Here is a 13643-nt window from a genome sequence, read left to right as displayed (position 1 = left end):
AGAGATGTACACATTATTACATACAGTAGTTTAAATTGTGCACTTAATATGGTTTTTGAAACTAAATTAGATAGAGCGGCAAGTCTCTTCAAAGGAGATAAAACGTGGAAGTAGTGACTATATATGTGCATGTATGGACAAAAGTCTGAATATACCTGCCTAAGAAGATACAGGGGAATTCAGACAAACTTAGGAAATGTAGACTGTGCAGCCTTGAGGGGTACCAAAATTATGGATGGCAGTCTCCTCCACAACTCTACAGGTCACCAGCACAGGCACCAGTGCAGGCAATTGGTGAACCTAGCTGGACAGAGCACTTTCAAGTACCGCTGGAAACACAGAACAGTTTTGAGCACTGCTGCAGGTATGCATTTTAATTAGTATTTTTAGTCAAACTACATTGACGCAGGATTTATATGATATGCTCTCCAGTGGGTCTGTCAAATAATAAAAGTTGACATTCTTTACAAAATAGTTTTACACTACAGAACAGTGATTCTCACACTTTTTTCTTTTTTCTGTTTTCTTTTTGTCTCAAAATCATAACACTCTGTCCAATGTGCAAAGACTACAACCCTTATTTATTGTATTCACCCCTTCGTCCTGATTGATCAAAACTACCATAATTGTTTTCTGTTGTTTAGCATGTACATGCATTTTTCAATACTTACATCATATAGTTATATAATTTGAAATTTTTGTCTGTATATAATAAGACAAAGGTTATAAAAACATTTGTAACAGCATGCACTGCTGGGCATACTCTGAATTGCTATAAACAGATTTATAACTATAAACAGTTTAGTATAGCTCCAGTTGTTGGAATCCTTCAAGACAACACCAGTATTAAAGCCTCATCACTGTGGACACTTGTATCCAGTTCATTTTACAAATAAGGCCCATTTTATTTATGATTTCTGCTCTTGACGGACATTGAGGCTTCAACTTAAAAACAACAAAAGTCAAACTATGACACATAAATTGTTATTTTCATAAAAAATGACCAATCTGCTCTGTGCAGTGGTGGGAGCTACACTTGCTTCCAAAAAGCTAAGAATTTTATTATTTCACTCAAAATTGGCAGTCAAAAAGATTACTAAATGTATTGATCTGCTTTCCAACTTACACATTTCCTAATCGAGCTGGTCCGTGCTCATTGGTCAATCATGAACGATGTTCTTCTCTCAAGAATTTATGCTGGTCACCCTTTATTTTATGTTTTAAAGGATAGTAAATGGCTAAAGTATGGAGGCATGTACATGTTTCCTTTAAAGAAGGACAGCCATTGAGTGTGCTTAGCATCTGAACTCATGTTTAGAAAGAACGTTAGCACAGGAAATGTGGAAAGCCTTCACTCCCAAATCGGATCACACTGGGTCATTCCTCAGATGGAAAAGAATGAATTCTTTTTTACTAGTCTCTCATTTTGCTTTTCAACTCCTCAACATATACCTGACCCCCTACATAATGGATTGGTTAATTATGCTCACTTGTTCAACTTTACACAAATAACCAAACTACCAAAGCTCCTATAGCTTTCTTCTATAGCTTTTTGCTCAGTGTTGCTCTTCCTATTCATTGCACTGAAGGAGCTGTGACTCTTCCTTCTACAGGACCGCCATCCGGTATACAATCAAATAAATTCATCCCAATTTAGTTCGCTGTTACGGTTCTTAACAGAAGTTGGCACTGTTGCAGTTTTCATCTAATTCTAATAATTTTATTAAAAAAAATAATATCTACTTCCTGGTGAAAGAGACATGCTCAAGAACATCTCCAAGTGTGAACATGAGGAGCTCAGGGGCAGGTTTTTACATTTTCAGCCTTATAGATCCATGGCCCATAGTCGCTTGCACTCAATGTTGTTGGGGATTTTCAAAAGGAAACATTTTCATTGATGAAAAGGCTTAATATTGTCAACATCATTCATTTAAATAAATGCAAAGTTTTCAACGAGACAGGACTTATCTTTGTCTCTCTTCAATCTAATATGTACTTAAATGGCCATAAATAAAGGCTTTTGTGACAAATTTTAATGTAATCAACTTTAACATTTTTTTCCCTTCCAGGAGATATTTCCTCAAAGAATCTCACATTTCAGATAGTATTCTACCAAAGAAAGAATAATGGCCTCCTATATTTTCTTCCACAGTTCTTACATACTTTCATTCCACAACTGGATTAGGTCACCCAGGAATGGATGCTGTACCCAGTGAGCAACTGAGATCAACGTCCCACGGACAACTGTCTCAGAACAATGACAGCAGCACTATTTATTATCTTCCCACTTTTGTAACTTAACTCCTATTTTGTAAGTTTATAAAATAACTTAAAATGATTATCTCTATTTTTTCTTTTTTATTAACTTTCAGCTACTGCTAAATCATCTTTTTAACCAGAAATTGTATGTCTTAACATCTAGTAAAGCAAGTCCTTTATACTTATCACCGGACCTTGAATTTTCTGATCAATCTTTCAAGTTTTTCAATACTCAGGAGACATTGTTAGATTTACATAAGACAGAAGAATTACCATGTTCATGACATTGTTTTCTTACTTATAAAACTGCTTATATATGGTATATCTCTCTTTTCTCCTTTGATTATATATTTTATACAACTATAACTCTAATCTATAACTATCTTGAGCAGCTTAGACAGTGTTTATATATAGGACCTCAATGTTCTAACTGGTACTGTGAACGGAATCTTTATACTATTACATTTTCCATTTGCGATGTTGGTTATTGCTTATGATGAGAAATAATAATGTTTCTACATTTTCCTTGCACCCAATACCCTTACTGAACTGTCTTTCTATTTGGAACATGTGTGAACATTCTACTAAATTTTTGATATATACAATTATATCATATGCAAAAAATAGCTTTAGTCTTTGTTATCCCTCTTTTCTCTAAGATCTCTTCTCTTTTGTTCTTTCTTTCTTTCCTTACTTGTTTTTTTATATGTATAGGTTGGTCTGTGTATAAGCATGTGCATGTGGGTACAAGTGCCCGAGGAGGCCAGAGGCACTGGATCTCCTTGAAGCTGGAGTTACAAGTGGTTGTGAGCTGCCTGACACCAGGAATGGGAACCGAAGGCATATCGTCTGTAAGAACAGTTTGCACTCTTAACCACTGAGCCACTTCTCCAGCCTCCAGGTTCTTTTTCTTTCTGTTTTTGATGGTAGTAAGGAGTGAAGCCACATCCTGAGGTCCTCTATTTTACCATATAGCAGATCCTTTCTAATTACTAATGAGCAGGATCAAGAAAGCAGGAGACTCTGAATGGTGGCTGACTTTGATAGAAACATGTATAATGATTCATTATTAGTCATGACGGATGCTGCAAGTGCCTGACAGGTATCATTTGCAAAAGTCAGGAAGTTCCTTTCTATTCTTAGTTTGCTAAAGGTTTTACCATGTGTCATTAATGTCATTAAGTATATTTTAATGCTATCAGATAATTAAATGTCAAATTATTTTCTACATCTACTGAGATATATGCTTTTGTCTCTTTTCATGAGTTAATATGGTAGAATATAATATGGATAAACAATAGTGAAATAGGACACAATACTGAATTAAACTTATAAATATTTCATTCAATAAATGTTTGCCTGTTCATTAGAACAGAATAACTGATATGCATAATGATGACATTTCCTAAGTGTCTTTTTCTTTTAGCATGAAGATAAACAGGTAAAACCTGATAAAATGAGCTTGCTTTCTCCACTATGAAACAAACTACATTAAATCTTTTACAGCTTAGTAAAAACTCACATGTCAAACCACATGGAAAATATAGAGGCTATCAATTCCAGATTTAACGCCTCTCAGATTTCTATTGTGTGTCATTTATACTCCCTTCTTTAATGTACCCTGCCTCTAAGAAAGAATTGGTAGCTATGGTCCCACAAAAGTATGTTGAGCCATGAGCCAATGTCCCTTGACTGACTGGTTTCAATGTTTTCTGTGTTTTAGTTTTGTAGAAGATGAAGCTCAAACACATGAAACACAAAAAAAGATGACTCTTCAAGACACAATACCCAAGTAAATTACAATTCAAAACCAATCCTCTTACACCCACCATAAAATGCCAAGGTCACTATTATGAAGAAAATCCCAAGCCCTGTATTTTCCATACTGGTGTTCCAATATGCACCTCTAAAATGAAGACTAAAAAAGTTTGTACTGTCATCAGATTTTTAAAAGAAAGAAAAAACACCTTATCCTCAGGTGTTTGATTAGTATTCAAATTTCTAACCACCTTAAACATTGCTCTCCTTTTTTCCTAAAAATGATGTCCCTTGTTAGGATCTACCCATTAGGATGAGATGAGCCAACTTTGCGCCCATTCTTAACTTCCAGTTCCTAAAATGTTGCTTTTCTTGCAATTTGTTTGAACTGGGTCATTCATTCTATTGAGCTGCACTTCCCAAACTAAAACAAAGAGACAGTCTTAGATTTCCAGTGGGTTATAAACAGAGCCATGGGGCTAGTGCACATAAAACTACACACAGAGAGAAAATGCACAAGGAAGCATTTAAGAGCACATGAAACCCTCTACAATCTGTCCAACCAAAGCAGCCCACTGTCACCAATGTGGAAGTTCTGAACTGTACTAAAGAACAACTTTACAGAGGAGTACAGAGAAAGAGACCTTCCTGAAGAATTGCTCAGAAAGCAAAATTTAGATTACCAAAATCGCTAGTGGCACTCTGACATGACATACTGACAAGATCAGTAAGACCAAGCACCAGCGATTACCCGCATAACAAGAGAACCAGCCGGGGCGCAGGAGGTAGCTCAGGTCGTAACATGCTTGTCAAGCAAGTATGAGGGCCTGAGTTCAACCTAGGCATAGAGCTCACCAATTAGGCTAGGCGGGCTAATGAATGAGCCCCAGGGATCTCGCCTACTCTGCTTCCCCAGCACTGAGTTCCCAAGTGCACGCTACCACTTTCTAGCTTTTGCAAAAAGCTGGTGTAACTGGGACTGGGGATTGAAATTCCAGCTGTCAGGAGTGACTTTCTACACAGGGATGCTCTTAGGGGAACCCTGCCATCTAGTTATGGCTGGATTTTGTACGGTTTTTAGTTTTCTTTACTTGTATTTATTTATTCAATCATTTTATTTATTTACTTATTTTTAATTTTCTATTAATTCTTTGTGAATTTCACATCACGCATCCTAATCCCACGCATCTCCCCATGCCTTCATAACCACTCTGCCCTTGCAACCTCCCCCACCAAAAGAAAATAAGATAGAAGAAACCTTGTCCCCGAAGCTGTATTGTGTCCCACTGTGCCCCGCAGTATACCCTTTTGTCCACACATCTTTCCTTGCAAATGTTCACTGCAATGAGTCATTGGCCTGGCTCCAGGCCTCTGGCTTCTGCTACACTATCTACACTGGATCCTCACTGGGACTCCTCTCAGATGTCCTGCTGTTGCCCTGTGACATGGACACTTTGCAGCTTTGGATCTGCATGACCAGTTCTGTTAAGTGTTCTAGGAGTTCACAGATGAGGTAGATGTTGGGGTGGGCCAACTCACAGCCCTGGATCTGGACCTGAGTTGGTCAGCCCTCCAGCACTGCCCTGGCTAGTTCCCCCAATGCAGCAGGCAGCAAGAGGCCTGGGCAGCTCTCCTGCTCTCGTGCCCTTAAGGCTAGTTCACCTGCACCCTTTCCTCCAGGGCCAGCTCTACTGTGCTGCCTGTGCCAGGTGTAGTGCCCAGTTGAGTGCTATAGCTGGCAAGGAGTGAAGCCAGTTCTCCAAGCCAAATAATTTTGAGGCCTGGCTCCTACTACAGGTAGCAATGGCTGGAGGTGGAAGGATGAGGGCTGAAGAGGGGGGGAAGGTGGGAGGGATGGAAGTGGGGGTGTCTAGTCCTAACTCACACCACCTAGCAACCTCATGCCAGATGTGTAGCAGGGTCAGCTCTCCCGCACTCACACCCTTGGGGCCAGCTCCCCTGCACCCTCACCACCAGTGCTAGCTCTACTGTGAGGCCCAGGCAAGATACCAAGCCCACTCTTCCAAGTGCTGCAGCTGGTGAGGGGCATGACCAGCTCTCCTGCTGTCATGACCTGCCTGCAGCAGGCAGCAACAGATGGAGGGTGGGGGGTGGGGATAGTTTTGCTGTTCCAGTGGCTCAGTTCTTCTGCAAAGGCTTGGGGGATATCCAGAAATATACACCTACCAATTTGGCATGCTTCTAGCATTCTAAATGAATACTGAATTAATTTGTATATAACATGTAAATATAGACAGCACATAGAGTTCTTAAATATAAATCAAGCTTATTGATCACATTTTCTGACCTGTATGCCTTTATTCATTTTGTCTAAATAATCCACACATCTCTGACTAACATCATTTAGCATCTTTGACAATGATCATGAATTTGTCAAATTTGACCTTTAAGTCATTAATGTTGCTTCATATATCAAGGTTGTAACAGTGGGTAAATGGAAGATTATAATTCATAAGGCTTTCTAGATTATCTATTTTAGGCTTTATACACATTTATCTTTTTTTCTATAAATGTTGCTTCTAATGTTAACATAATGGCAAGTGCGTGCTAGACAAACCTTCCCATCCTTCATCCACTCTCTGCTGTGCTTTTTGAACAACCAACCTGGTCATACATTTCTGTACCTGCTATGCTCAACTAACGCTGGTGTGTGACCAGTCATACATTAGAAGTGATACTAAACTCGTAACTTGGGCTTCCCTTCTTTTAATCCTAATTTCTACATTATTCCTTTTTCTGTATTCTTTTCTTAATCCATTTATTCTGAAGGCATAGATTAAATCCCAATCTTTACTTCAATAAAGAGTGAGTAACTCAGTGTTTCTATCCTTTCTCTAAACCACAGCTTTAGCCCACTTATCTGCTAATTACTCCTCCAAAATTGTTATAGATGTTACTTTCATTTACCTTTCTTCAAAGAACAAAGGGGCTTTTTTCAGTAATTGCTAGATTAATATACCATCATTGTTCATTAATTTCTGTTATTATCAATACTTTTTTATTTAATTAATTTATTCAGATTACAACTCATTTGTTATCCCATCACTTGTATCCTCACATTCTTCCCTCCCTATTATCAATACTTTTATGCCTACTTTTTCTTCTTGAGACAGGGCCTCATTATGTAGCCCAGGCTAGCCTCAAATTTGTAATCTTTCTGCCTCAGCCTCCCAAGTGGCATATGCACTACACCCAGCATCACTGTTTGTATTACTTTATAATTCTAATATCTTGGTTTTCACATATAATAATAAATACAAAGACTATTAAATAATAGGAAAATAAAACTAATAACTTGTTTTTCACATGGCACTAATAAATACAAAGGCTATTAAATAATAAGAAAATAAAACAATATAGTGTTTTAAGTACATCTGTACACCCATCCAAAAAGATTTTTTCTTCTTTTTATTTATTTATTTATTTATTTATTCATTTTTTATTATTAATTTATTCTTGTTACATCTCAATGGTTAGCCCATCCCTTGTATCCTCCCATTCTTCCCTCCCTCCCATTTTCCCATTATTCCCCTCCCCTATGACTGTTCCTGAGGGGGATTCCCTCCCCCTGTATATGCTCATAGGGTATCAAGTCTCTTCTTGGTAACCTGCTGTCCTTCCTCTGAGTGCCACCAGGTCTCCCCCTCCAGGGGACATGGTCAAATGTGAGGCACCAGAGTACGTGAGAAAGTCATATCCCACTCTCCACTCAACTGTGGAGAATGTTCTGCCCATTGGCTAGATCTGGGTAGGGGTTTAAGGTTTGCCGCCTGTTTACCTTGGCTGGTGCCTTAGTTAGAGCAGGACCCCTGGGCCCCAAAAAGATATTTTTAAGTTGTATTCATGAAGAAATAAACAAAAACAAGGAAACCTACTTTTCCTGAGGTTAAGATTCGAGAAGATTTAGAATCAAAACTTAAATGGAAGACAGGCATTCGGAACCAAAACCTTTCCAGTGCTCATCACTGCTATAGCAAACTTGCCTTGAGTCATAAACAGGAGTCACTAACCAGAACAGAAACCAGCAGAGCACAGTAGGTGAAGCGCTGGCCTTTGGAAACCTGTCTTCTAGCTGTGTTCTACAACAGACTCTGCAATCCTGAGCAAGTAAGTGACTGCACCTTTCCAGACCGCAGACTCTCCACGCTAACGGGAGATAACCTACTTCAGAAGTTTTTATTGAGAGGAATAAATGAAGCACTGAAAATGAAAGCATCTCACAACCTGAAAGGAAGCCAGCTACACACATATGTAGGTGATTAGCTTATTAAACAGTGAATCAGAAAGCAGTCACAATATCAGACTAGATTATCTACACATGGTGAATGGAAAATTGGACTGGACTACAACAAATATAAACCAAGGAAGGCTTAATTCCATGTGTGCCTTTTATTGCTAACTTCCTTTTGTAACTTCATTTAATTTTCTCCCATTAAAAATGTTACTGTGAGTCTCTCAGCCTTCACTGCCTCTCTTCTTCCACAACATTCAGGCTGACACCTTAGCATGTTCCTTATTTTATATTACCTTAACATAGTAAGCCTGACTGAACACCTGGCCAATGCCATAACCTGGATATATGACACCACTATTACCTGCTCCTGTCGCAGGCGAATTGCAAGTGCGTCCTATTATTTGGTCATATTCCAGGCTTTGGTTTGTCTCTTCATTTCCTTTCAGTTGCCTCTCGCTTCCATGTCCTTTCTAACAGTTATTATTTCTAGCTTGGAAAATTATCACCATCCCAAGTAGTAGGAATGTGCATCTGGGCTCTCCAGATACAGTTCTGAGCCAGGCTTGAGAAAAGCTAACGTATGTAGCAACATCACAGTTGTAAAGGATAACACTATTCTAAAGCAGACAGGAAGAAAAGTAGAGGGCAGTACCTTCAGGTGTTTCTCCTAAATAACTTATTTACTGGAATGAAAAATATTTGTCTATTTGTCTAGGGACCCTATACTATTTGTTTTCACATTAAGAGCCCATTAAGCTGTGGTGCTAGAAGGGGTTGTGTGACCACACTAACTCCCCTTTCCAGTGAACAATGTTCAGAAGGAGTTGCTTCAGACACACATGAGATACTTGAACTTATTAAAATTCTGCCTGTTTCTTACAAAGAAAGATAGAGCCAGTCTCTAATGTATCAGAAAGAAGGAAACATATTGCTATAATTTTAATTATTATTTTCTTTAATTTGTTTATGCTAAGACAGGGTTTCAATATGTAGCCCAGGGTGGCCCTGAACTCGCAGCCCTATCCTACCTCTGCCTCTCAAATGTTGAAATGTATGCTTCAGTTACCATGCTCATTGTGATTATTATTTTTTAGTAAGTAGACTCAAGCTTTGTGGGGCTTTCACACTTTGCAGAGAAAAGTAACTATGCACCCAGCACATTAGGATAGCACCAAACAGATGCATATCAATCAGACTTCAGATCAAATGGGCTCTGTGCATCCAAATACTAACATCAACACTACCAAGTAAGATATCTCACCTCCCACCATGGGTGCCAGGCAAGAAGGGAAAGAGCTTAGGGACAAGAGCACAGCTGATGGTCCAACCCAGTGCGCCTCCAGTAACGCTCAGCCCAAGGGCGCATTGCTATCCAACAGCAGGAAACCAGCACTGAGTTCCACCAACACAGATGGAATAACCAGAACACAGGCTTCAGAGTTGTGCCTTCACTCAGCTTGAACTAAAGCTGAATTTGAACCACTAACCATCTACAAGTACTAAACCAGTATAAAGCAGGTCAGTACTGAGAAAACGGGACAAGAAGAGGTAAATAAAAGGGAAAAAAAACTGTTTTGACGTCTAGAGTTGGCATACTGTGAGACAGCAAATACTTCAGACACACAGTGGCCAGCGTACACAAAAAACATCATGAAAAACAGATGGGTCACTAAAGGATATGAATATCAAGGGCAACTCTCCTTGTTGCACTGATCGCCAGTCTTCAGTAACATACAAATATTCCTCAACAATGAGATATGTCTAAAGACCCACCTCGTGCTTCGAGAAGAGACGGACACCCTCCAGCTGGTGGAAAACTGGGTAGTGCTGGCAATCAATCTGGTCACGCCGGTACACATCACCGACCACGAGGAAGGCATTAAGTCCTGCATGCAGCAAGTCCCACTGGTGTGCGGATGTGTGAGCTCTCAGCATGTGCACCCGATTCAAGTAATAGTTGTCCCCCTTCTTCCTGCTGGGGTGATCCGCTGGGATTAGCAGGCTATCAAAGTTTTGCCAGGTGGTGACCACTGGAGGCAGCTGGTCATACACAGAGAACAGAGGGGTCCTGGATCGCACCATATACTGCTGGTAGAAGTGTTCCTTCACCCGTTCCTTGATCAGCCACAGAGGGTGGAACTGCTGGTTGTGCAGGTTCCTGCCCACTTTGGAAAGCACCTTCGCTGTGAGGTTGGTGTAATCATCCTGAGGGTAAGATTTTCCCAGCAACTCCACCACACTGCCAGGAGCACCTTGGGCGGCAAATTGTGATTCAGCAGGCCTTGAGCCCCAAGCCCGATGCTGATGGCATCTGCAGACATGACTGACCTTCCTCACCAGGCAGGTGTGCGCACGGGCAGCTCTGACGAATGCCAAACAAACCATTATAGAAGCTTTTTACAAAATCTAGAAAGAACACATGAGGAAAACATAAGTCAAGTTTCATTCTGGAGACAAAAAAAAAAAAAATGTGTTCTTGAGTTTCCTCACAGGCTCACGACTTTCAGGCTCTGAACAAGCTCAACAGACACACGTATGTGCCTGCAGTCACCTCCATACCACAAGAAGAACAATTGATAAAATCTATTGACAAGGCTACTGTAATTTGAATGTTCTCTCCAGAATTTGTGTTGAAATTTCACTGTGATCTAACAGCACTAAAAAGTGCAAAGGCCTGCAGGTTCTGCCTCGAGAACATAAGAGTGGGTTGAATAGGGTGGGGGTAGGCTTTTCATACAAAATAAGCCCAAACTCTGTTCCCTATTTTTTTATCATGAGATAATCCACAAGATAGTCTGCCTTCATGACAGTGCCTTGATCTTTGACCCTAAACTGTGAGCTGTGAGAAACAAGTTTCTTTATATTGTAAATTTCTTAATCTGTGGAATTATGTTACAGCGGAGGGGGGCGGGGAGGACAACTTCAGCATGGTGGTACACAGCTTTAATAGACCCTGCACTCAGGACCAAAGGCAGGTGTATTTCTGTGAGTTTGAGGTCAGTCTAGTCTAGCATATAGAGCTCCAGACAGGTCAGGGCTACATAGTAACACACCTTCTCAAATTTTTGTTTAAATAATTAATTAAATAAAATAAACAAGACTAAAACAAAGCCTTAGTGTTTACTGCACTAAATCAGAATACTGAAGGTGTTTATGTCTAATCCCTTGGTGTCCTTCACCTGCCATTTAATTTCTTCTTTCTTCAGAAAGATAAAGAAAAGCCTTTATCATGGTGCTTTGTCCAAACTTCTTACATGACAGAGAAAACATTAAATGTGACCACTCCCTTTATTTTCACTACATTCTAACACCAAAATAATCTTTAGAAGGATCACCTAAAAGTTATTTGAGTCTAGCTCTGTGGACCTTCAAAAAAACAAACAAAACAAAACAAAACAAAACAAAAAAAAAAACATTTTGAATATGATCTTAGAAGATGGCCCAGCTGATAAGTACCTGCCATGCATACATGAGAGCCCAAGTTTGGATCCCCAGCACCCACATAAAAAAGTAAGGACATCTGCAAGCTCCTGTAAGCCTCTGTCAGGTCACGGGCTTATGGGCCAGCCAGCCTAAGTGGATTGATGAGGTACAAGTTCACTGAAAGGCTTTGTCTTGAAAACAAAGTGGGGAGTGTGAGAGGCCCTATCTCAAAACCAAGGTTAAAAAATGTCTGAGGAAGACATGCAGACCTTGATGGACACATACTTACACATGTACCTAAATGTACATACACACACAACCACATGAACACATATACACACACAACCACATGAACACACATACACACACATACAGATCTTCTGACTAAATTACTACTTTAGATACTAGAGAGCTTCATTCAGTGATTTTAAAAAAGAAACATAACAAAGCTTTATACTAAGGAACAGACTATGCCAAGGGAGGGTGCAAACTATCTGTGAATGTTAAGTCTTTTCTGCTCTTACTGGTCATGGCATTTAATATAAAACCCTTTACATCACTCTATCAGTGACTACTTTTCCTCATAACAGACAAATTTCCTACAGCAATGCACCTGCACAATAAGCCTTACAAAGGGCAGAATTTACTGGAAAAGGGACTCAAGGCTGAGAAAATACAGAGGACTGACCCAGGGGTGGGAAAAAAAAAAAAGAGAGAGAGAGAGAGAGAAGAGAAAATAATGCATAGAATCTAGTGAGGTTGTAGAATTCCACAGTTAAGAGCCACCTCAGCAGTCATATGGGATAGATAACAGGCCTCTCAGATAAACTGATAAATGCCCAGGGACAGATGCCCAGACTCTGTGCCTGTTAGTGAAATGACTGTCATCTACTCACTGTTTATTCCTTAGTTCAACAAAAGCAGTTTTGACTCCCTCAAGGACCACAGCAACAAGTATAACTGGAGATCAGATGTGAAAATTCAGAAATAATGTAAATTCTCAAAGTTAAGTTATTCAACTCTATGGAATCTAAAATTTTCATTTTTGAAACACTTTAAAATATACAACTTGGATACTTTCTTCATGACTCATGCAGTTCCACCAAGAAAGCATATAACTACTCCGCGGTCCACCAAAAGCCTACCTCACATGTACCTGTGCAGCACCATTACCAGACTCAAAATTACAAGCGGGAAGAACTTCCTGGCAGCCTGTCCCTAGAACTACCGTGATGGAGAGGCTTTTAGAGATGCTCAGGAAGGCTCTGGATTTATGCCCATAGCATTATTTTGTCACAGTTGCTTGAGTGTTTCTGGCTGAGCTTCAGCTGAATCTGTCTTCTCATCCTCGCTGCTCAGAAACTTGTCCCTGCAGTGGGTATGAAATTCAAATTTGAGCATGCAGCCTTTCACAACCTAGCACAAAGCAGCACTCTCAGGCTGCCTGTTCCCCAGCTCAGCATTCCTGGCGAGACTCAGGAAATTATTTCTTTCTTCCACAGACAGATGCTGTTCTACAAATTTCAAGAGTGCTAGAAAAGGGTGCCTTTGTACAGTCATCTATGGTTGCCAACTGTAGCTAGCCTTATCAGTGTCTTATCCCCCACACAAAAAGCCCTTCAATGTTTCCAAAGATGAACACATTTTTCGGAGTGACTCTCTCAATATACACACATGCCCAAAAATGCAAATAACCTACAGCATGATCTGATCCTTTATTTTAAAATAATGTTTGCTAGCCTCTACTTTTACTTAAATCACTGAGAAGCTTCCCCTCAACACTGTTAGTATAATCTCCTTACCTAAAAATATATGTAGACTATGCAGACATGAAAAGTAGCCAAAGTATAAACACATGTATTGAGTATTGACGTTAATAAGGAAAAAAGTACGGCATTTGAAAGAAAGACAAAACAGTGAACAGCTGGCAACTTTCAGAAATATGCAT

At 39.7% G+C, this 13643-nt stretch overlaps 1 protein-coding gene across 9 annotated transcripts in view; it reads right to left on the bottom strand.

The window, feature by feature from the left end:
• The window catches only part of Fars2 (phenylalanyl-tRNA synthetase 2, mitochondrial), a 406536-nt gene that overhangs the window by 321015 nt on the left and 71878 nt on the right, over positions 1-13643 (bottom strand). For all 9 annotated transcript variants that reach the window (XM_051170083.1, XM_051170062.1, XM_051170076.1 and 6 more), the window contains one exon: positions 10046-10678. In XM_051170083.1, coding sequence (XP_051026040.1) covers positions 10046-10657 — 612 coding nt within the window. In that variant the 5' untranslated portion in view covers positions 10658-10678. The remainder of the gene's footprint in view (positions 1-10045; positions 10679-13643) is intronic.

This window comes from Acomys russatus, chromosome 3 (assembly GCF_903995435.1).
Source record: "Acomys russatus chromosome 3, mAcoRus1.1, whole genome shotgun sequence".
Lineage (NCBI taxonomy): Eukaryota > Metazoa > Chordata > Mammalia > Rodentia > Muridae > Acomys > Acomys russatus.
This window is presented reverse-complemented; position numbering and strand designations above follow the sequence as displayed.